Source organism: Carassius gibelio, chromosome B22 (genome assembly GCF_023724105.1).
Source record: "Carassius gibelio isolate Cgi1373 ecotype wild population from Czech Republic chromosome B22, carGib1.2-hapl.c, whole genome shotgun sequence".
Lineage (NCBI taxonomy): Eukaryota > Metazoa > Chordata > Actinopteri > Cypriniformes > Cyprinidae > Carassius > Carassius gibelio.
Window position 1 is genome coordinate 19243951 of NC_068417.1, and position 24711 is coordinate 19268661.

The following is a 24711-nucleotide window of genomic DNA, read 5'->3' on the forward strand; positions in this document are numbered from 1 at the left end:
ATAAGTCTGAAGTAACAAATTTAGGTAAATGGGTGCAGAGCCAGTGGTAGTTTTGTAGGCAAATACATACATTTACATTTATAAAGAGTCCATAGAAATTATGAGAAAATAAAAATATATGAGCTAGGTTTAGTTGTGGGTGATAAGTCACAGACACCCCAGCTAACAATTTTACGTTCTGGGAACATTAGTTTTTGGTTCCCATAAAGTTCCCCTAACCTTAAGGGAACGTTCTATTTACGTTAAGAAAACTTTCCTGGATAACCAATAGGGAACGTTCTCGGAATGTTCTCCTAACCACTACATTCTGATTTCTGTACATTAATCAGTAAACAAGCCAATACTTCTACATAGTTTATTGTATACATTTTATTGTAGTACAACAATAATATTGTTATTGTATATAATCATATGAACCATGAATTATATATATATATATGACTTGCATTTAAAGAAAAGATCTCAATGTCTGAAATTGGATCTGAACCTTTTATTTTAAACAACAAACAAAATGTATAAGTTCATTGTGTACAGTGAACGTGTGCGGGGAACAAAACTGAAAACGTATACGGTGAACAAAATTGTAAAACTTCTCGAAGTCTTCACTTCCTCAGCTGCGAAAAAAACAAAGGGGAAAAAAAGACAAGTCAGTAAGAAATTATAGGCATAAAAAAAAAAAAAATCTGGGTTTTGTTATACTTTCTAACTATTAAAACTAATATCAAAACTTTATTTTGCATGAGGTACATTAAATCATTGAAAATTTAAACAAAACTGACACTATTACATACCATTTTAAACGCCTGTGTGGGGCAAATTTTAGGACCATTGAAATGAGGTCTTCAATCTCACTGGCCTTTAGAGACGTGTACACCTTCTGCATTGCCCCTAGAGGTAGGAATAATATCATGTCAACATCGTAGCCATTTGGATATGGTTTTATTTAAAATGATGTACATTGGGACAAGAACAATTTTCCAAAGTGCGAAAAAAAATTGGCTAGAACTATAGAAAAAGACTTATAACTTGCCTATGATCATGTTGCATAGATTCAGGTTTTGGAAGGGTAGTTAGCCTTTTTTCCCTTTGAGGCTGTAGACACCTAAGACCTCATTTGATGCAACCTTGCGCAATATTTTTCGCAAGGTTGCACCTGGGTTTGCTCCTCCAAGGGACGGAAGGTAATTCATCTGTTTAAAAGAAAGAAAGAAAGACTTATTTAGAGGAAAAAAAGAATATGGCATCATGACAGCAGATTAAATATTTTTGTTGCTATTTGAATGTAAAGCATTCAAGCTGTGATTGTGTTGTTCCACATTCATATGTGAACACATTTTCTTCTGAAACAACTCTAATGAAATTATAGTTTTTGAATGAATACAATTAATGGAAGCATGTGCATGGGGATGTAAACTTTTGAACATGTGAATGGTGGAAATTGCTCTTATTTTAAGATCTAATTTTATTAATTTTTTCCATTTACTCATATTCATAACCACTCAATTAGCCAAAAAGCAGATGGAAAACCAAGAATGTGCAGGACACAGGATTTTTCTGTAGAAGAGTGGGTAGAACAGTATGAATGGCCTCAGTTCTGAGTTTGTTTACAGAAAAAGCTGTATAGTAGTAAAAGTATCCTGCATTGTTAAGCTTTGCATGCCGCCTGTGGTGTTGTTTCTGAAAGAGTGAGGGAGAGCAGAATCACACAATTTGCTGTTACGCGCTTCTGTTCTCCTGCACACTTTCGGCCTCAAAACAGCATTAACATCACTCAACCCTTAAGCTTGATAAAGGAAAGAAAAGTGAGGGAAAACATATTACATTGAGGGAAAACATATTACATTCCCAAATAATGCAGGGAAAACGGATCTGCAAACAGTTTCCGAGAACCAGGTATTCGATAAGACGCGTACGTTTCGATTCTGCTTAACGATTCCTGCGTTCACATTTCAATTTGATTTAAAACGATTAAAGCTGCGGTAGGTAACTTTTGACGCTCTAGTGGTTAATAAACAGAACTGTTTGCGTCTTGCGGAAGAACATCATAGCCGGAACTACTTCTCTCTGTTTATGTCTATGAAGAATCACAAAGGTACTGGGTTACTCCGCTGCGGTACCCCCGAAGCAATCTAAAATAGTCTGAATATAAACACTTATTATAGGTGCACCCTAGTGATTCAGGACAAGCTAAAAACACGGTTTGGAAAATGGATTCATGGTGTACTCACTTATTATATACATTTTTCTACATTTTGAACACAAACAAAGTTACGGACCGCAGCTCTGATTGGTTGTTTTCTTACCGGGAGCGGTCTGTAACTGCAAATGGCAATAGGACCACTGGGAGGAGCCAGAGGAGCTTGATTTTTTTCACAGATCATCTGTCTCATATTCTACTGTCAGGACATAATGACAGGTTTAACAAATATGTAAAAAAAATATATATTTACAAAAGTTACCTACTGCAGCTTTAAGTGTAGGAACGGAAAGAATTTACACCTTGTTTGTGTGCAGCGCACATGAAGCGCAAGTGCGTGCAGAGAGGAGCGGTCGGCGGTCGCGCTTCAGGTTCCCGGTTTGTGTCCGACCTCGGACCGTTCCATGTATTTCCACTGTAGAAAAGGTTGTTCCGAGTCGAAACTGACTTCTTTCATATTTGTCAACCAATATACAGAAAACTACATCATGAACACCGCCGTTTTTGTCTTACGTTAACATAAACAGATGAGAAAGTAAACACAAGTGTACAGTATTTTTGCTTAAAGAGACAACAGCCTAATAAATGCACTGCCTGTCATTAATGTTAATCAAAGAACAAAAGAAAATCATTCACTGATCTTGACCGAATATTTTTAATAACTTTAATTAATTAATCTTTATTTTATTTATAAAAAAAAAAACTATGCAGTGTTTTTAAACTTTTTTTTGATTACAGTTTCTATACCTGAAATTTTTTTTAGTTGTATTTATTTATGATATTGCTAATTGATTTGTTTGTTCCTATTTAATTACTGAATGTTTACTTGTCTTTAATACTTTAATATTTGAAATCTATATTAATCTAGTTGTTTTTGCTATGGTATTTTCTTTTTAAAACACACAGGCAAAATTCATCTTGCAGTGTTTTATAGGCTGCTGATTTTTGTTCATGTTATTCAGCTGCAACAGAATGCTTTGTAAAAAGACAGAATACATGTTTGACATCTTAATGTCTTAATGTATATGTAAATATCTTGACTTATTTTGATTTTTTATCTTATAGGAATCGAAACTAGGAATCGATAAGATTCAAACGATAACCAACCCTACTCTTCTTAAAAAGTTTTAGATTCAAATAAAAAACATTTTTACCCCCTTGGTATGTAAATGGAACCTATATGTTGTATCAAGGTCACTAATATTTGCACTAGGTTGTAAATACACTATTATCATGTGCAAAAAAATCGGATTTGGTTACGGATTTGAGTGTCTTGCATAAGTATTACCATCTTGGCCCTTTTGTCTTTATTTTCCAAATCCCTGTCAAGGGTCTGCAGATCCTCCACTGTTTGGCATGGCCCATTTTACAGAAAAAAACCCATCTTCCTCTGTCATGGTCACAGCTACTGCAGCCAGTAACTGCCTTTGCATGGCAAGGATGTCTTGCTGGTTCTCAACAATTTCTTGTAGTCTTTGCAAGACTTTTGTGCGATAGCCTGTGAAGCAAAAATGCATAATGCTCCTTGAATGTGTAGTATTACTCTATTGTTAAAAATCAAAACTTGACTTTACTCTTTGATGCAGAGTCTGAACACTGGGGCTCTTCTACGAGGAGCTGCGAAGCAACTGCGGCATAAAACAAAATTTCACTCTAACTAGAATTATTAATAATTACAATAAATATAATATTTATTATATTCTGAATTTCAGAATATAATATTTTGAATTTTAGAATAGAGTTTTAGAAGAATACCTTCAAGAGGTATTAAATATAAACAGAATAGGCAATTTCAAAACTGGCTTTCAAGGGCCACTCTTCTTCAGAGTTTAGCTCCAACCCTAATCTAGCACACCTGATTAAGCTAATCAATGTTGATTAATTTAAGAATTCAATTATTGAAATTAATTGATAATTAAAGGGAGTTGAGTTTAAATCAAAGTTGGAGCTTAACTCTGCAGTAAAGTGGAAATGAAAAGCCACATTAACCCCCGGTTTCATAGACAATGCTTCAGTCTAGTCCTAGACTAAAATGTATATCTGAGCTATTTCAACTGAAAGAAACTGATCTGATCTTAAAACATGTCAGTGCATTTGTTTTGTCTTAAGATGCACAGCAGTAATGCTTTTCTAAGGCATGTTTATAAAAATGACAATGAAAGAACTATGACCTAATCCTGGATTAGGCAAAGCCCTGTCTGTGAAACCAGGCCATAGATTCAGCATTAATTAGTGAGTCGAAGTTTATAATAATAATAATTAAAAAAAACTCTTACAGTGTTGAGAAAGATAACTGGAAATTCCTTCTTTCGTGCCAGCATAGAGAGTGTGTGTGTGTGTGTGTGAGAGAGAGAGAGAGAGAGAGAGATCATTCATTCATTCATTTGGGAAGATGTGTTTGTCCATAAAAGCATACTTGTATATTATACAAACCCTTGTCCAGAGGATGAATATTGGAGAATGATGAATCTGTAAATACAAAATTGAATGGATGATAAATGGAGACATTGGTTAATAATCCATGTCAAAAGTGGATTAATTGACAGTGAGCTCTGTTACACAAGTATATATATATATATATATATATATATATATATATATATATATATATATATAGTAATCTTATAATAGCCTTGAACACACACTGGCGAGTAAAAAATAAGAATTTATTAGCCAATGGCTTACAATAGACATCACTTAGTCGCCCAGAGTAAAATTTAGTCACATATGCGAGTGATTTACTCGAAATGTAGAGGGTTGTTTTGACTGGTTGCTGTGAATACCTTTAAATTGACACTGGTTTTACTCAAATGTAACGGTAAAATGCTTGTGAAGTGACCCAGAACAGAACTGATGATTTTGCTGATGTATTTATGTCCTCAATGAGAAGGCAGATGCAGAAATTACTGCAAGCGTCGCGCGCCTCAGTCTATGTAGTAAACAAACCATTCATTCACAGTTTACACAGAGACGCGCAAAACATGCAGGATTCATATTTCAACCAACTTTTGCGGCTTAACATTTACAGATACTCATCCATATGGAGATTTGATTTGATTAATTTATGCTAACTTTGACTAATTCCCTGACTGTCCATATTAAAATCTAAGTCTCATTTTCATGACTAGATTCCATCCGCTTTTCTGCTTCACGGAAATCATAGCGGTGTATGTATGCATCAAGAACCGGGTTTGAACGGGACCTCGGTACCCCCGGTACTTAAAGAAACCTAGTACCATCACATTTTAATTTTTTAGTACCGACTTGGTACCGAAGTACCAGGTCTTTTGACAACACTAATATGCTTTTTGAAACACTCACTCTCTCTCACACACTCACTCCCACTCTTACTCACTCATACTCTCTCGCTCTCTCTCTCACACACACACTCACTTACTTCCTCCCTCACTCTCTTTCTCACACAATCTCTCTCATTCACACTCACTCACTCCCACTCTTACTCACTCCAACTCTCTCTCTCACACTCACTTACTTCCTCCCTCACTCAACCTCTCTCACTCACACTCAATTCAATTCAATTCAGTTAGCTTTATTGGCATGACAAAAGTACATTTTGCATTGCCAAAGCATAGTCCTCCAGCAGATCCAGGCCGTCCTGAAGCCTTTGTTTAGTGGGCGACAGGAGAACCATGTCATCTGCGTAGAGGAGACGCTTTATCTCTGTGTCGTGGAGAGTGAGACCTTGAATGGGAGCGTGTTCTAGAACACTGGCCAATTGGTTGATGTAAATGTTGAAGAGGGTGGGGCTTAAACTGCAGCCCTGTCTCACTCCACGCCTCTGAAGAAAGAACTCTGTTCTTTTGTTTCCAATTTTAACAGCACAATGGCTGATTGTGTACATGGATTTGATCAAATCATAGAATTTACCTCCTATTCCACTGTCAATTAGGTTTAGGAATAGTCCTTCATGCCAGATTGAGTCGAATGCTTTCTTGAAATCAATAAAACAGGCAAAAATTTGACTTTTGTTTTGATGTACATACTTATCAATCAGTGTTTGTAGTGTAAAAATGTGATCAGAAGTGTGACATTTTGGAAGGAACCCGATTTGACATTTACTCAAGGCATTGTGTTTGATAAGGAAGTCTGAGAGTCTTGTGTTCAAGATGCTACAGAAAACCTTCCCCAGGTTACTGTTAAAGGGTCATGAAACCCCCAGACTACTTATTCTAAGATTATAACAGATGTGTTTGTGTTGTACATCATAGAAGACAATGTTAGCATCCGCTAATTTTGACTTTTGGAGAAAACTGGTTAATTTTAAGCTTTTTTGCTCTATTTTCATCTTCCGGATTTAAAATCTACATCGTGTTGACGTCACGATATGTGACGTGGCAATGGACTATAGTACATTGATGAGCGTCGGTGTCTATTCAATTATTCATGAGATTGCATCTTATTATCCTAGTAGAAGACGCTTCCCTTAATTATTCACAACAACATGTGTTGATTTGCTATGAAAGACGCATCAGACTGTGAAATGACATCGCACACAACAGAGAAACATTCATGGATCGCAGAAGAGTGTTTTTTCTTTGTAATAAGAGTTCGGCACAAACACGATTCATTCACTTGGTGAGTGTAACTGTTTTTATAGCTCTGTGACACAACCTGTCAAAAGGCTTATATAAACGCCACAGAATAATATATATGTCTCATTTGTGAGTCGCTTTGAATAAAAGCGTATGCTAAAGGACTGACTGTAAATGTAATATGTTTTCGATGCAGGGTGCATCAAATGGCTGTGTATTTATTTGTGTTTCTAACTCGATGGTAGCGAAATGAAACTGTCTGAACGCAAAGCTGTGTGTGCTGTCAGTCTTCCCTCTTCCCCCTCCCCCGGTCCGCTGCACACCACGCCCACTTTTTTAGCATTTTTTAAAACTGCGGTGAGAACTAACCAGTGCAGAAATGGGGGGTTTCATGACCCTTTAACACAGATGCCTCGGTAGTTGTTGGGCTCCAGTTTGTCTCCGTTCTTGTGAATGGGGCTGATGAGGCCCTGGTTCCAGATCTCAGGGAAGAACCCTACAAACAGAACATCATTGAAGAGTTTGAGGATGGCCAGTTTGAAGCTTTGCTCTGTGTGTTTCAGCATCTCGTTCAGGATGCCGTCAACACCGCAGGCTTTTGTATGACATAATTTTGTGCATTTGATATGGTGTCCTAATTGGTTTGGGTAGTGTTTCAGACTGCTTTATATAAAGGGTAATTTGGCTGTGGTCTGAGAAAAGTCTCAAGGGTTTGACTGTGAATTCTCTCAGAGAGGAAAGCTCTAGATCTGTGATGGCATAATCTACAGTGCTGCTCCCAAGAGCTGAGCTGTAGGTGAAGCGACCGAGTGAGTCTCCTCGCAGTCTTCCATTGACGATGTACAGAGCCAGATTCTGACAGAGATGCAGAAGCTGTCTTCCGTGAGAGTTCACTGCCTGGTCACAGTTCTGTCTGGGAGGATGAGAAGGGAAAATCTGTTATTGCCAGTAATGAATCTGGTGCCTTCTGAATTGAATTGAATTGAAGTCACCCAGAAGCAGCACATTTCCCTGGGTCTGGAAATGGCTGATTTCTTGTTCTAAGTTTTGGAAGGTTTCTTCTTGGAAATAGGGAGACTCAAGGGGTGGTACAGTATTGTTCAAAATAATAGCAGTACAATGTGACTAACCAGAATAATCAAGGTTTTTCGTATATTTTTTTATTGCTACGTGGCAAACAAGTTACCAGTAGGTTCAGTAGATTCTCAGAAAACAAATGAGACCCAGCATTCATGATATGCACGCTCTTAAGGCTGTGCAATTGGGCAATTAGTTGAATTAGTTGAAAGGGGTGTGTTCAAAAAAATAGCAGTGTGGCATTCAATCACTGAGGTCATCAATTTTGTGAAGAAACAGGTGTGAATCAGGTGGCCCCTATTTAAGGATGAAGCCAACACTTGTTGAACATGCATTTGAAAGCTGAGGAAAATGGGTCGTTCAAGACATTGTTCAGAAGAACAGCGTACTTTGATTAAAAAGTTGATTAGAGAGGGGAAAACCTATAAAGAGGTGCAAAAAATGATAGGCTGTTCAGCTAAAATGATCTCCAATGCCTTAAAATGGAGAGCAAAACCAGAGAGACGTGGAAGAAAACGGAAGACAACCATCAAAATGGATAGAAGAATAACCAGAATGGCAAAGGCTCAGCCAATGATCACCTCCAGGATGATCAAAGACAGTCTGGAGTTACCTGTAAGTACTGTGACAGTTAGAAGACGTCTGTGTGAAGCTAATCTATTTTCAAGAATCCCCCGCAAAGTCCCTCTTTTAAAAAAAAGGCATGTGCAGAAGAGGTTGCAATTTGCCAAAGAACACATCAACTGGCCTAAAGAGAACTGGAGGAACATTTTGTGGACTGATGAGAGTAAAATTGTTCTTTTTGGGTCCAAGGGCCACAGGCAGTTTGTGAGACGACCCCCAAACTCTGAATTCAAGCCACAGTACACAGTGAAGACAGTGAAGCATGGAGGTGCAAGCATCATGATATGGGCATGTTTCTCCTACTATGGTGTTGGGCCTATTTATCGCATACCAGGGATCATGGATCAGTTTGCATATGTTAAAATACTTGAAGAGGTCATGTTGCCCTATGCTGAAGAGGACATGCCCTTGAAATGGTTGTTTCAACAAGACAATGACCCAAAACACACTAGTAAACGGGCAAAGTCTTGGTTCCAAACCAACAAAATTAATGTTATGGAGTGGCCAGCCCAATCTCCAGACCTTAATCCAATTGAGAACTTGTGGGGTGATATCAAAAATGCTGTTTCTGAAGCAAAACCAAGAAATGTGAATGAATTGTGGAATGTTGTTAAAGAATCATGGAGTGGAATAACAGCTGAGAGGTGCCACAAGTTGGTTGACTCCATGCCACACAGATGTCAAGCAGTTTTAAAAAACTGTGGTCATACAACTAAATATTAGTTTAGTGATTCACAGGATTGCTAAATCCCAGAAAAAAAAAATGTTTGTACAAAATAGTTTTGAGTTTGTACAGTCAAAGGTAGACACTGCTATTTTTTTGAACACACCCCTTTCAACTAATTGCCCAATTGCACAGCCTTAAGAGCGTGCATATCATGAATGCTGGGTCTTGTTTGTTTTCTGACAATCTACTGAACCTACTGGTAACTTGTTTGCCACGTAGCAATAAAAAATATACTAAAAACCTTGATTATTCTGGTTAGTCACATTGTACTGCTATTATTTTGAACAATACTGTATGTATATGGCACAGAGGAAGACAGGCTGGGATGTTGATATGATGTCTCTTTTAATTTTCAGCCACATGTGGTACTGGTCTCTTTTGACTAATTCTATGGACAGTTCAGATTTAGTCCAGATGATCATCCCTCCTGAGTCTCTTCCCTGTGTGGTGGATCTGAGTTTGACTGAAGATAATATCATTTCTCTGTATCCTGAGGGACAGCCAGTGGACTCATCCCCTCTACACCAGGTTTCTTCTTCAAAATAATGTTATCTAGGCCATCAATTTCTCTCATAAAGTCTGGGTTTTTACTCTTCAGACCAAAGACTGAGGATTTGAGACCCTAAATGTTCCGTAAGGAGATGCTAAGTGATTTCATCATAGAAAGAAAGATAATCTATAGAGTTTGTTTGCTATTTTGAGAAAAGGAGAAAGACATAAAAAGTGCAAAAACAATAGATTTGCTGCAACGGTAAAAATAAAGATAATGTGGGTAATGTGGAATTAATAACATTTGGAAATGTTTTTTTGTTTTTTTTATTGTTCGTGTCTCTGTCCAGTGTGTGTGAGCAGGTGAGAGCAGATAATACTCAGCATATGTTGGATGTTGTGCATGTTTACTCCTCCGCTGATGGCCTGGGCATAGCTCTGTCTCTCTGGCTCGGGAGGTCTCTGTCGGGGGACTGAAGCTCTGGATGAAGTGCTGGTTGGGATGCTGTCTCTCGAGCCGTGTGCTGTCGTGTGAGCCGTGTGGTTAGGGCTGGTTCTGCTCCACCTGGGGCTGGGCTGGTTGCTCCTGTTCAGAGTGATGTCTTTAAGTCTTTTTGCCAGGATATGTACTAGATTTTTATATAGGTGGACATGATCATACAGTCAGACAGTCTGTGTCCAGGTCTGGGTGGTGCGCCAAGTAGACATTAGGCATGAGGGCACAGTGTCTGGAGATGTTAGCATTTATCTTACTGATTGTGTTTGGATGGAAGTCTTTTCTCCGAAGCAGAGTGGAGAGGATGATTTTTGAGTTTGGGAAAGTGTGTTTTGCTTTCTCCACAACAGCTCTAAGGGACTCGGACACTCGGTCCTGCTGGCTCCGCAGGTCATTGGTCCCCGTGTGGATAATGATGTGGCTGGGACGGCCCAGCTCAGATTCTGTCAGAAGCTCCAGGGCTTTGTCTGTGTTGGGACACCAGTGTTTCACAGCTCTGTGTCGGGGGAAAAGTTTTTTTATGTCAATGAATTTCCCAGTTGAATCGATGAGCAGGGCTATTTCTGTCTGTTGTGTGCTGGTGGGTGGTGGGCTGTTGTCAGATGGGATGCTGGTGTTGTGCTGTGGCGCTGGGCCCGAGCCGCGGTGGTGATTGTGAGTGGTCTGGGTCGGGTGTCTCTGGGCTGGAGGTCAGAGTTTCAGATCTGTGGATCTGCTCTGGTTCTTGTCTGGTCAGGAGCAGCTCTCTCACCTGCTCTTTCAGGGCCTGTGCCCGGTTGCATGAAACTCCTTAAGTGAGGGTTTCCCTGAGGGGGAAAAAATCCCTGAGGTAAGGGATTTAATTAAGAGCGTTGCAAGAAACCTCTTAACTGTCACCCTTACCTAAGTGTTTGTACTAAGCGTTCACAGTAGTTTCTGACAACATACGGCAAAGATCGCCGTGGTTGCTATAGTTACTACCTCTAACAGTAAACAGAACATAACGAACCATAAAGCCAAACCCTTACTAAAACCACACTTGTATTAATATATTAGTGCTATGGAGAGTACAATCGTAACAGAAAACAAAAAACGTAAACCAAACTGGACAGAGGACGAAAAGGCAATTCTTTTAGAAGAATTCACAAAAAGAAAAAACATTCTCCAAAGCCGCTATAACCCATCAGTCACTCATTCGCACAAATCGAAAGCCTGGCAGGTAGGGCTGGGCGATTTTATCGATTCTGCGATATAAATCGATATTTTTTTTCCAAAGAAAGTATCGATTTTTTAGCCGCGAGTATCGATACATATGTCCCATTCAAATTCCCCGTGTTTACCCCCGTTGGCGTTGCAGGAAGAGTGATTTTGGTCAGCCAGCCGCTAGTGTTGCTGTAGAGCAAGTTACCCGTACTAAGTTTACACAAACTACCTCTTCCTGTTTACGAAGTCAGAGCGAGGATATTCAGAGAATGGCGGCGAATTTAAATCCGGCACCCGCCTGCTTCAAAGCAGATGTGTGGGAGCACTTTGGTTTTAAAAAAAAGAAGGAAAGCAACGACTTGGATAAAAGCGTCGCGGTTTGTAAGCTATGTGGCACTAATGTAAAATATTCCGGCAATACCACAAATTTACGATCGCACTTAAAACGTCACCACCTGGAAAAGTTTAAACTTACGGAGGACCCAAAGCAGCATCGGCCGCGTGACCCAAAACAGACTACGCTGGACATTGATGGCGGTTGTTCCCACAAGTTTCCATCTGCTTCACCACGGTCGCAGAAAATTACAGAGTCCATTGCCTACTTTATTTGTCAGGATTTGAGACCGTATTCAGTGGTGGAAAACCCAGGCTTTAGGCGCATGGTGAACGCGATGGAGCCCCGCTATCCTATTCCAACCCGCGAACACCTCACCAAGGTTTGCATTCCCGGGCTGTACTCTCAGACAAGGGCACACGTTAAAGCTTCCCTGGCCAGCGCGGAGAGAGTTGCCCTGACGTGCGACGGCTGGACCTCGCGCACAACTGAAGCATATGTCACCATCACGGCCCACTTTATCAACGAGGAATGGGAGCTCGTTACGTATGTTTTACAAACCAGGGACATGCCCGAGAGCCACACTGGACACAACCTGGCAGAACATCTGACAAAGGCCGTCGCGGAGTGGGGAATCAAAGAAAAGGATCCAGTAATCGTCACTGACAATGCGTCAAATATGTCAATCGCAGCTGAGGAGGCAGCATTCACACTTCATGTCAAATGTTATGCACATACACTAAATCTAGCTGCACAACGTGCCCTCAAAATCACAGCAGTCGCACGCCTGCTGGGAAGGGTGCGACGCATTGTGAGTTTCTTCAGACGGAGCACCACAGCCAGCCACATGCTGAAAGAGAAACAGAGGCTTCTACGACTACCAGAGCACAAGTTGATGACGGATGTAGTTACCAGGTTAGTGTGTGGATAGTTTTTTATTTATTTATTACTTATTAATTTATTAATTACATTATTATTTAATTTGTTTAGTCTTTTATGTAAAGCATCCATGCTGTCTGTAAATAAAATATTAATAAAGTATATTTCTTTTATTTAACTACAGATGGAATAGTGCGCATGATATGCTGGAAAGATTCCTGGAGCAACAACCGGCAATCTGCGCAACCCTGCTCTCGAGTGAAGTCAGGAAGACCGAGAAAGATCTGTGCACACTGACTGAGTCAGATGTGACAACAGCTGAAGAAGTAGTCAGTGCTCTAAAGCCCATGAAAGAGGCTACACAGTACATGTCCAAGGAGAAGACCCCCACACTGTCAGTCGTCGCACCCCTCCAGGACACATTGATTAATGGATTGAAACCAATCGAAGGTGAATCTGCAGTCATAAAAGAGATGAAGGCTGCCATGGCTGGGGATCTTCAGAAGAGGTACATTGACCTCAAGGCAACTCTCCATGCATGTTCAGCGATGGATCCAAGATTCAAAAGTCTTCCCTTCCTGACAGAAGATGAAAGACAGGAAGTTTATGATGGACTGATTGTTGAGGCTGCAAGACTGAGCATGCAGCCATCAGAGGTATGGTAAGACAGTGATGGTACTGCTAATTTAAAAGGCAAATCCTACATCAGTTTAAAATAGATAAATATTAAGTAGTTTTAAAAGCATAATTAAATACTATAATGTTAACAGGTTTAAAGGCATATTTAATATATTAATTAAAAGATTTATACAATAAAAGCACATTTCATGTTGACTTATTTAACTTAGATTCTTTGGAGTGTGGATGAAGAGGGCACAGCAAATGCTCGTGCTGATGATGAGGGGATGGCATCTAAAGAAGATGAAGACGCTGTGGATGAAGGAGAGCAATTCATGGAAGGAGTGCGAAGTCAAGGTCAGTAGTATTACCCATTGTTATCCAGTGAAGCGCCCTGTGTTGTCTGAACTTCTGTGTAGGAATTTTGGAGTGTGCTTAACTATAAGTAATGTTTTTTTTTTTTTTGAAGGTCAGCATCCCCCACCCAGGAATCCAAGGCCGTCTTGTCCACTGGCTGCCCTTCTTGGTGAACGATACGGTGGTGGTGCAGCACAAACCAAGAAAAATACCCAAGAGGACGAGGCCAAGGAGCAGATGACCCGCTACAAGGAGGCAGATCTCTTGGAAGTGAAAGAAGATCCACTGGTCTGGTGGAAGGAGCACCAGTATCAGTATCCACTCTTGTCACAACTTGCTAAAAGGTACCTCTGTATCCCTGGCACTAGTGTTTCCTCTGAGAGGGTCTTTTCCACTGCCGGAGATATCATCACTGCTCAGAGAAGTGCACTTCTTCCAGAGCATGTGGATCAACTTATTTTCCTGAACAAAAATCTGAAGACCATGTAGATCACTTGGACTGCAGTTATGTGGAGAAGGGAGTTTGTTTAGTGTTCACTTAAGGCCTTAAGCTACTTTGCTAAGATGGGTAAAACATTTTTCAACTTGAATTATTGTCTGGCTGCCATGGTTTATTTTTTTCTGCTGGCTAGACTGGCTACCTCACATACGTGTAGGCTTACAGGCCTTAAAATACTCAGCTTAAGTTTTAAGTTAAATGTTCTTACTAGTGACATTTAGTAGCCATGGTCCTACTATGTTTACTTACCTGACGGCTAGACTGTTCAGAACAGGCCACTTGCACTTTAACTCCATTGTTAATTGCTAATTGCAATCTTGCACTTTATTTACTTTTCAAAGGCTTGTAAGCTACAGTTTGCACTGTTTCAATAAATACTTTTCTCAACACATCTTTGATTAATTTTGTCCAGCATTTATTTTGCAAGCTGTCTGATGTTTTTTGAGTTTTCATTTCAATTAATTAAATCCAAGTAAATGAAACGCTCACAAGATGTCAACAAAATCACTCTGTGCCCTTTAAATCTATCAGAAAATGATGTAAAAGTATCAAATTATATAGAATCGAATCGCATCGTTGGCTGAATATCGTGATATATATTGTATCGTCAGTTGAATATCGGGTATCGCATCGTATCGTGAGATGAGTGTATCACTACAGCCCTACTGGCAGGAGATAACAGAAAAAATAAATTCAAGAAATCTTGCTGTCAAGCGAACAGTAGAAGAAGTTATGAAAAAGTATGAAAACATAGTGGTGAGTTCAAGAAAATGAATAGCAAACAATAAAAAAGAATCCGGAAAGACCGGTGAGTAACGTTCATGCTCGCGCCTGATCAATTTTATCAAAAAGGTATCGCGCTTGGTATGGAACAATGTTATTGTTTTGTTGTGTAAAGGAGGAGGGCCACCGCCACAAGACCTATGCGATACAGCGAAATTGGTACAAGATATATTAGGGAAGGATTCTCCTTCTCTAGTCGGTATACCAGGCGTTCCTCAAAGCAGTTCGGGAAGCAGGTAAAATAATGCAAATGAGCGCTACAACCTAAATTACATATACATACATATGTATAAACTGCATTTTTTGCGTGCAGTTTGTAAAACATATTTTGTTTTCGTGAGTGGTTATGATATAATAATAATTTTCAGCCTACCTACTCATAACTGGGAAGATGTTCAAGTGACAAGCTCCACTCCCAGCAATACATCCCAAAGGTATAGTGACATCTAGGTTATTTTATATATATATATGTGTGTGTGTGTGTGTGTGTGTGTGTGTGTGTACCATTGTATAACTGTTCGTTCAATACTAAAGTAACTGTGAGGTAACTAACTGGTTATTTGTTTTGTTTTCAGACGTTCGTTTGAGGAAAGAGGATTGGAAACAACCAAGGCTACATCAGGGCTGGCTGAACTTCAATGCGAAGTTCTTTTGCTGCAGAAGAGAAAAGCAGAGTTGGAGATTTCTAAAATAGAACTGGAAAAGTAAAACTTGAATATGCAGAATATAGTTCTCAAATACAAAATTAACAAACTTGCTCGAGATGGATTAATAACTATACAACCAGTAGGGGAAGAGTAACACAAACTTTGATCTGTTGATAGGGTGTTTATTATTCAAATGATTTGTACACATTTTTAACAACTATATAACAATACTATACAATAATAATACCTAATGTGATTTGCTTACTGTTTATGTTTTATGGCTGTTTTATGTATATATTAGAGTCCTGAGTAAAGAATAAAGTATATAGAATAAAGTTTTGATTTTACTTATTTTTAATTATAAATGCACTGCTTTATACAGTATCTAAACACTACTATAGCCTACAGTTAAACATATTCTAGCTCACATTAGGAAAAAAAAAGTTGCACAAGCACATCTCGGATAGCATGTCCCTCTGTTGTCACGTCCTCCACGATATGATTGGGCTGCACTACGCCTTCAGGTTCAGTGTAGTCATCCATGAGCACACCTAAGTCTTTGGATATGTTAAAGAGGACGACGCATGCAATGATGACTCTCCCTGCTCTTGCTGGTTCTAGACGTAGCTCCACGTGAAGACAGTGAAATCTTCTTTTAAGCTGCCCAATCGTTCGTTCAATGATTACTCTAGTTTTTGTTAGAGCAGTGTTGTATCTTTCCTGCAATAGAAAACATATTCAGTTTTACTTTTACTAATTGTATGCTTATTTATTTATCCATAAACAACTTAACTGAAGTAAATAAATTTTGCCTGTGAATCTCCTACTGGATTCCTGAAAGGTGTCATCAGCCATGAACGACAGGGATAACCACTGTCCCCCAAAAGTAAGCCCCTGTGTGATCCATTCTCAAAACTGCGATAAATGTTACTCTGTGATAACACGCGTGCGTCATGAGAACTCCCAGGCCACTCAGCGGTAACATTTGTTATTTTGCAGTCTGGATCACATATTAGCTGGACATTTATGGAATGGAAGTTTTTGCGGTTAACAAATTGATCTTCATATTGGTGAGGGGCTTGAATTCGGACGTGTGTTCCATCTATTACTCCGCAAATGCGTGGGAATCCAGCGACTGCAAAAAAACACTCCGCTATTGCATCCTCCTCGTCTTTGGAAGGAAATTGTACGTATTTGTCAATTTGGCGACACAGAGCTAAGGCCACTCGATGTACAGTTCTGCAGACTGTAGATTTGTGTACTTTAAAGATGTCAGCGATGACAGAATGAAAAGTACCGCAAGCAAAAAAACGCAAGGCGATTAAAACTTGAAGAAGTGCTGGAATTGCGTAACTTCGCCGGGTTTGGTGCTCAATGTCATGTTCAAGTGTTGCGGTGAGACGAAGGATTGACTGGCGGTCAAACCGATACTCTCTCAATAACTGCGTATTATTCATCGTCTCCAAGGGATTATTACGATCTTTAAAAACACGCCTTGGTATTTCCTCCTCTTCAAATAACACTAAATCAGCCATCTTATTTAGAGTTAAAGTTGATTTAAGGGAGCTGTTTTGGTCCCTTAAATTTATTAAGCTGAAATGGTTACTAAGGACTTTGTAGCAACGCTTAAGGAAACACTTAGATAAATTAAGGGAAAAAAACTTCACAACAGCCTTAAGTTCCTTAAGGAAACCCTTAGGGTTTTTTTCTTGCAACCCAAGTTTCACTAAGGGTACCCTTAAACTTATATCTAAGGGATTTCTTAGATTAAGGAGTTTCATGCAACCGGGCACTGGATCTCACTGTGCTGCTGCTCTCTCTCCTCCTGTAACTCTCTAAGTGTCTGCTTCATCTCTAGTGTGAGATGCTCTCTGTCCTGTAGCTGGAGTCTCAGAGTGGCCAGCTCTTTCTGATAGCTGTCCTTCTCTGTCTGTAATCGTTTGACTTGCTGTGTGAGGGCTGTCAGTCTCTGTGTGGTTTGGTCTGAGTTTAGCTGGAGTTGGGTGTGATGGTATTCTCCTGAGCTGCTCCATCTCCAGCCTTGTGAAGTGCTCCTGGAGGGCATGTATAGATGTGAGCAGGGGGGGGGGGGGTGAGGGGTCCTGGGCAGGGCTCTCTGCAGGCCTGGGCTTGAGATCTGGACTACATCTCTGTGTATTCTGCTCAGACGATAAATACTCAGATAATAGGGCTTTTTCTCGTTTCATTATTGCACTGTAGTCAGTCTGGAATGTTTTTAGATTTCCCTGTACCATGACTGTGCCATTTTTATATAAGTTCACAGTTATCACTGTGTTGTCGGGGTCACATGGTTCTCTAATTTTGACTTTCCAGCCATTACAGATGCCCTCCTTCCTTGCAGAGTCAGTTGTGATGTCAGAGGGGTACTGTATGAACATACAGTCTGTGCAGAGTGGGGAGCTCATTTGCAAATGGCAGTGGGGTGACTGCGTCTGCTCCTCTGATTGGTTACTGTTCTCTGGCTCATTTGAATTGATACATTGAGGAATGTCAGAGGTTTATAAAAAAACTATAAAAAATTTCAATTTTAAACTGTATATCCTTGAAGTTGAGGATAAATATTGTCCAGTTCCGTTAGCTGTACTCACTGCTTCTCCCTCTCTGAAATGTTGAGGTTTATCTGGAAGGATTGTCCTGTTTTTGGTTTCCCCTCCGATTCTCCTGTAGGCCTGTCTTGCAGTGCTGCTAGAAACTGATCCTCTGTGCTGAATATTTGGTTTAAAAAAAAAAAAATACTTTTTCTGATTTCCTTTCGTGAAAGTTCAGTTCAGAATTTGATATTCTTTCAGATATTTAAATTTTTTCATCTAACTCTCATCTCAAAATAGCAAAAAAGGTCAATTCTAAGAGCTCATGCAGATCATGACTCTCTCTGATCTGATCATGACACTCTCACACTCACTCACTCCCACTCTCTCACACACACACACTCACTTACTCCCTCACCCTCTCTCTAACTCTCTCTCTCACTCACACTCACTCACTCCCACTCTTAAGGCGGGCGTACACGGTGCGAATTCGGAGGGTCGGATGATCGTATGTCCACGCACACGGCACGAGTGAGTTTATCTGAAAATCGTACGGACGAGATGATATACGACACGATTTTACAACCTGCGAATTCCAGAGGTAATCGCACGAAGTTGATAGATGCGTTCGACTTGAAGCACCGCTGCACGCACAGAAGGATCACTGTTTGACATTAAAGTACCGTGAGAGCGATAAGAGAGAGCACACATATCCAGTGCATTCGAATGGCTCTCGCGGTACTTTGATGTCATACAGGTGATCATTCTGTGCTTGCAGCGGTGCTTCAAGTGGAACGCGTCTAATATAACTGCATATAAAATATTGATACGAGCCGTGACTGTTTCCTACACGTACAGGTTATTTTTCAGCAATAGGAAACCAGGACGTTTGGTTACCCTGTGTGTGTGTTCTTGTATATGGTTTATAAATATCTGAAATGGGTATTAAAATGTAAACATGGTTTGTGAGAACAATTACTGTGCCCTCGTTAACCAAATGGCTTTTAAAAAATACTATACGGTGTTTAATAGAAGCATGCATTTTCTGTGAGGATAGAGGTAGTGTATGGGGATATACAGTATAGAATACCGTTAGGTTTATGGAGAGTCCCTGTAAACTACATATGCGTGTGTGTGAGAGAGAGAGAGAACTAAAAAGGCATTGGAACACGTTGCTAGAAACATCATACAGCACTCACTGTTCCTGCCAGAGTTCAGCAAGTTTATCCAACTGGTCAATAGTCCACATTCGCCGTGGAGCTGCCGTCTTCGTCTTTCTTCTTCTGTGGTTTTCCTAGTTCGTGATTGGTCAACTTCAGATAGATCAACAAATCGGCTCGTTCAACCGCACAAATGGCACGAATTCAAACCGATAGCTCACAAACTTTTTAGACATGTTTAAAATTGATCGGGAGGTCGGGAAGTGCTCGTAAGCCACTCTGCTCGGCTCGTAATTCATCGCAAATGATACGAGCCGCAACCATACGAGAATACGCGATTTCCACATGATTGAAAAAAATCGCATGCAAACTCGTACGACAGCAAAAATCGCACCGTGTACGCCCGCCTTTACTCTCTCCCACTCTCTCTCTCTCACACACACACACACTCACTTACTCCTTTACCCTCTCTCTAACTCTCTCTCACATAATCTCTCTCACTCAAACTCACTTACTCCCACTCTCTCTCTCACATATTCACTTACTTCCTCCCTCACACTCTCTCTCACTCTCTTACACACACTCACTCACTCACACTAGAATAAGGTATGAGCTTGTGAAAAAAAAAAAAAAAGTCAGAATTTTTTTCTTTACATTGTCAAATGCCAAATGTACCACAAATTATAGAATGACTCTTGACTCATGTGTTAACAACTTACATTTCGGTGGATGAGGTTTTGACACATCTGTATTCTCCTTTGGTAAAACTCTGCCATCTTCTGAAATGGAAACATGCTTCAAAATAGAGTTCACAAATTGTTATTTATAATTTCTTTGGCTCTTCCTGCCTTTTTTGTTTTGCTTGTTTTTGTTTTCAGTGGATATATACTAAATTCTTTAAAGTGATTTGAATAGTTACCATCTGAGGAAGAATCAATGTCTGACACAAATCCTTATGGCTTTTTATGTGCCCTCTTTTTGTTCAATTTGGAGCAGTATTCTGTTTCAACATTCGAGGTCTCCACTACTTGCCGGCATTTCTGAAGATCTTTAGTGTAAGAGTCTTTAAAAATATGGTAAATATTAAATATTGAAAAATATTAGATAGTATAATAGTAGATTCATTTAAATGATGTTTAAACTACATTACCTGTTCTTAGCCAAACTTTTTTTTAATGGACATCGCCTCCACTTCGCTTTGTCTGGCAGAGAGCAGTTTTTTACAAGTTTCCTTGTGTTCGTAAATGTCCAGTAACAGAACATTAGATTTACCATTCTTGCACTGATTTAGTGTAATGTAAATTGTAACAAACAAATCTCCATATTCATCGGGAAGAAGGAGGCGGGAACCGGCGCACAATCAAAAACTCATTTTAATAATCAAAAGTAAATACAAAACGGCGCACCAGCCCCTCACGGACGACTGGTGCGCATAAATAAAAAGCAAACATAAAATAATGTCCCAGGCCTGGTCCTCTCTCGTCCTTCACGGTCGTCGCTCCAGTTTTATATCCTTCCATCTCCTACGTGGGACTCGATACTAGCGGTGGGGCTCAGGTGTAGCTCATCTCCAATCACTACACCTGGCCTCACTCCTCGTTCCCACGCCTCTCGGCCCCGCCCCACTCGCCACATACCCCCATCGCCCCTCGCAGGCCGGGGGGTACTCCCGAGACTGCGCTCTACTCCCCCCCCCCCCCCCTTCCCTCCGGGGGAGACCGCTCACGGGGACCTGCGGGAACCTGGGGGTAGGACAGACGAGGCGAGAGAAAAGGAGATGGAAGGAGGAGCGACAGGGACGAGAGAGGGGAGAGAGGAAAAAAAAAAAAAAAAATCCGGTTCCCAGACGCACTGCTGCTCGGCCCTCCACCGGCTGGGTGATCTCCTCCGCGGTGCCCGGCGGTGGCACTGGACGGCCCTCGGCGGACGGCACGACACTCCTCCGCCGCCCGGTGGACGGCGACGGCTCCTCCGATTTTGGGCAGCGGCAGGAGTCCCCCGTTCCCTGCCCCTCCGGATTCCGTCACGGAGGCGGCAGGCTCCGGCCCCCTGGCGAACGGCGCCGACTCCTCCGCTCCCTCACGGACGGCAGCCGCCCCTCCTTGTCGTGGGCGGTCGGCAGCGAGCTCGCCCGTCCCCGGCAACTCGCTCCAGCCCACCGCCTCGAGCGTCCATGGCGGCACGTACCTCGCCAGCTCGAGGGCACCGCGGATTCACCACAGCGGCGAGGGATCTTCAGCAGCGCGTCCCTCCTTCTCCCGGGCTTCGGCACCACGGTAATAAACAAATCTCCATATTCATCGGGAAGAAGGAGGCGGGAACCGGCGCACAATCAAAAAGCATTTTAATAATTCATAAATAAATACAAAACGGCGCACCAGCCCCTCGCGGACGACTGGTGCGCGCAAATAAAAGCAAAACACATAAAATAATGTCCCAGGCCTGGTCCTCTCTCGTCCTTCACGGTCGTCGCTCCAGTTTTATATCCTTCCATCTCCTACGTGGGACTCGATACTAGCGGTGGGGCTCAGGTGTAGCTCATCTCCAATCACTACACCTGGCCTCACTCCTCGTTCCCACGCCTCTCGGCCCCGCCCCACTCGCCACATAAATGAATGTGAAAATTAAACAATACCACTTTGGTTTCCTCCAACTATGACGTTGGAATTATTTAATTATCCTTAAATGGGGAATTAACAGTAGATCTTAATATAAATGCATTGGCTGTGTGTTTGTGTGTGTGTGTGTGCGCGCATGTGAATGAGTGAGTGAGTGAGTGAGAGAGAGAGAGAGAGAGAGAGATTGACTAGGGCATTATCTGTGCACATGCAGGATTGCTAAGAAGATAGTCTCTTCTCTTTTTTCCACCATTATAGCTTTTCTTGTCAGTTGCCGTTTTGGTATGAGCTTCATGACAGCATGCCTTGATGGGACTTTGAAGCATCCAAGTATTCTTGAGTCACATGGATCTCTGAAAAGTGGTTCTGTTTTCTCAAAAAGCTTGCACAGCAGCATCTGGCAACCATCATCCAACTCTCTCTCTTCAATGGCCTCACAGCATTTACCTTCATCGAGTATGAAAGCATTATTAGGCCTTTTGAATTTGGGCTCCGAGGCCTCCACAGGCAATGGGGATTTTGACATCTCCTCAAGCCGTTTCACCACTTGAATAAGTGGCTGCTTTCCTGACCTTACAAGTTGTTTCAGCTTCCCAAGATAGTTTTCAAAAGGGAATGCACTGCAGGCATCAAGACTGCCATGAGCCATTGCCTCATCTGGTAAATGCACCATTGAATGTACATTGTAAACCATGAAGTGGTCTCCATATAATTCTCCTGCTTTTCCAACAAAGTATTTCATCAGCTCTTTGCTGTAGTTATTGTGTTCCACTGCAAGTGTAGGGCAAAGCAGAAGACTCAAGGCAACACTGAAGACCATGAAGTGATCATATAGCTGGTCAGCCAGAATTCTTTTAAGCACGATCTTTCCCGTGTAAACAGCAAACTGCCGCAGTTTGGTTGCCTTCCACCGGTCAACGTCTTCCAGATTTCTAGGTTTCCTGGCAAAACAGCTGGGAATGACCTTTTGAAGTGACAGCAGTCTTTGGGTCACATTGTTTATTTGCCCAGCAGACATTCTCACTTTCCCGTCTCCGGTAACCCACACTGTTATTAGTATTTTCCATTACTCCCAGGCAAGCTTGGTGCATGTAATCAATTGGGAATTGCTGTACCATGTCTAGTGGGAGGCTCAAAAAGGGGGACACAGGAGTGTCCTCATTTTCTTGACGTCTAGTCATTTCAGAGCGAAATGGGTCATTGCTTCGTAAAGTGAGATTATCAACCTCTGGGTAGGTCACGCGTCCAACCACCCATGTGCCATTCTGTGTGCATCTATCACACCCATAGTACCCAGAATACTATTTGATCTTTTTTTACCATGGCTCTTGCGGGTGCATCGCACACAAAACATCTGATTTTTATTTATTTTCCATCCAAACCATTGTTCAGAAGTTCCTGAATGTCCTTTATGGCTTCTTCAGTAAAATCCAAATTTGTTGGTTTGGTGGGACCCAGTGTCAGTGTGACAGGAAAGACACTGATGGGTGGCAGGTGAAGGGCACAGAGGATGGGCCAAAGATAGGTTTTGCTGCTTTTAAAAATAGGCAGGCCATCTATATTAAATGATAGCTCCAATATGCTAACTCCTTCTGTAATCTCTCTTGGATAGCACTGCAGCTGCTCAAGAAGGCTCTCTCTTAAATTAAAATGGACACACTCCATTCCTGATTTTGCCACTGATTTAATGAGTCTTGGAGTTTTCAGCAATGTCCTTGCTGTTGATCGAAGCTCTGGATGTCCATTTTTTTAAAGTCCTTTCAGGAGATCATCTAGGGCATTATGCTTGATGAGGTGTTTTGTTGCCCATTCTTGTAAAAATGTTGAGAGTGAAGTTTGGCCCACTTTGTTTTCATCCTCAGTTTTTGAATTCCAGTTTTCCTCACTGGACACATCGCCACAATGTCAGGTCCTGAACTGCAGCTCTCCCCACTGACCCCAATTTCTACACTTTCATTAACACTTATGTCACAGATGTCTTCAGTGTAATTTTCTTCATGAATTCTTTCTTGAAGTGTTACTGGATGAACTGATGGCTCCTCTCCAATACACCTTTCATGCAGTGATCTCCGTGCACATTTCCACTGCTGGTGTAGCATTGCCTCTTGGTTTTTGAATCCATTCTAAATTCAAATTATTGGACTTGTTGAAAATGTGGTACTGGCATATTTTGCAATATTTCATTACATCAACTGCAGCTAGTCTTCAGTTTTTTACATGAAAAATGTATTTCTTACTAGTTGAAATTTCAATTTCCCATATCAGAAATACAATGTGTGTGTGTGTGTGTGTGTGTGTAGTACTGTTTATTAAATTTATATATAAATACACAAAAATACAGTGTATATATATATATATATATATATATATATATATATATATATATATATATATATATATATATATATATTGAAAATATATTTAATATATAGACCATTTCAAGAACTTAAAAAATAAACTCGTTGGAATGCTACTGCGCATGTCTGGCCCTGAAGCATTTCCGGTGGTGCCATTTTTAAATGTCAGGTTTATCAAAACGAGCGCATACCTTTTAAGTCTATTGAAAAGGCAACAGTTAAGGTATTTCCATAAACTAAAAATAAACAATGATTGGAATTACAGGATCCTTTAAATATACAATACAATATACAAATAACCGTTGAAATTGTCTATAAACTAGTGGTAGGCATAGATTAATTTTTTAAATCTAGATTAATCTCACTGTGATCTTGAAAATAATCTAGATTAAAATGGCTCATTCGAATTCTGACGAAGGCATTCAGAATATGTGTGTTACCCAAATAAAATTGACAAAGAGTAAGTCTTTGAGAAGGCATTTATCAAGCTAGGTGGTGCATTAGAAAAAGGGCTCATCTCCTGTTTCCAAAATGCATCACAAAGTGCTTGAAAAAGCTGTAAACT

At 40.7% G+C, this 24711-nt stretch overlaps 1 protein-coding gene and 2 long non-coding RNA genes across 3 annotated transcripts; 1 reads left to right on the forward strand and 2 right to left on the reverse strand.

The window, feature by feature from the left end:
* Window positions 1-475: 475 nt before the first annotated feature.
* LOC127986850 (uncharacterized) lies at window positions 476-891 on the reverse strand. The gene is made up of 2 exons (XR_008160981.1): window positions 792-891; window positions 476-614 (listed from the first exon to the last, which is right to left on the reverse strand). It is a non-coding gene; the product is annotated as an uncharacterized LOC127986850 (long non-coding RNA).
* A 95-nt stretch (window positions 892-986) lies between these two features.
* LOC127986847 (uncharacterized) lies at window positions 987-3884 on the reverse strand. Its single transcript, XR_008160978.1, has 3 exons — window positions 3772-3884; window positions 3486-3695; window positions 987-1190 (listed from the first exon to the last, which is right to left on the reverse strand). It is a non-coding gene; the product is annotated as an uncharacterized LOC127986847 (long non-coding RNA).
* Window positions 3885-11373: 7489 nt separating this feature from the next.
* On the forward strand, window positions 11374-14421 carry LOC127986818 (E3 SUMO-protein ligase ZBED1-like). Its single transcript, XM_052589080.1, has 4 exons — window positions 11374-12594; window positions 12743-13214; window positions 13407-13533; window positions 13646-14421. Exons 1-4 carry the CDS (start codon window positions 11615-11617, stop codon window positions 14020-14022), a joined length of 1956 nt encoding a protein of 651 aa, XP_052445040.1. The 5' UTR covers window positions 11374-11614; the 3' UTR covers window positions 14023-14421.
* The last annotated feature ends 10290 nt before the right edge of the window (window positions 14422-24711 follow it).

Bases quoted from the DNA above. Each gene is read 5' to 3' on its own strand.
- LOC127986818 (XM_052589080.1), top strand. From the start codon at position 11,615: ATGGCGGCGAATTTAAATCCGGCACCCGCCTGCTTCAAAGCAGATGTG. The intron at 13,215-13,406 runs GTATGGTAAGAC...TATTTAACTTAG, and splicing joins TGAGCATGCAGCCATCAGAG to ATTCTTTGGAGTGTGGATGA. The intron at 13,534-13,645 runs GTCAGTAGTATT...TTTTTTTTGAAG, and splicing joins GGAAGGAGTGCGAAGTCAAG to GTCAGCATCCCCCACCCAGG.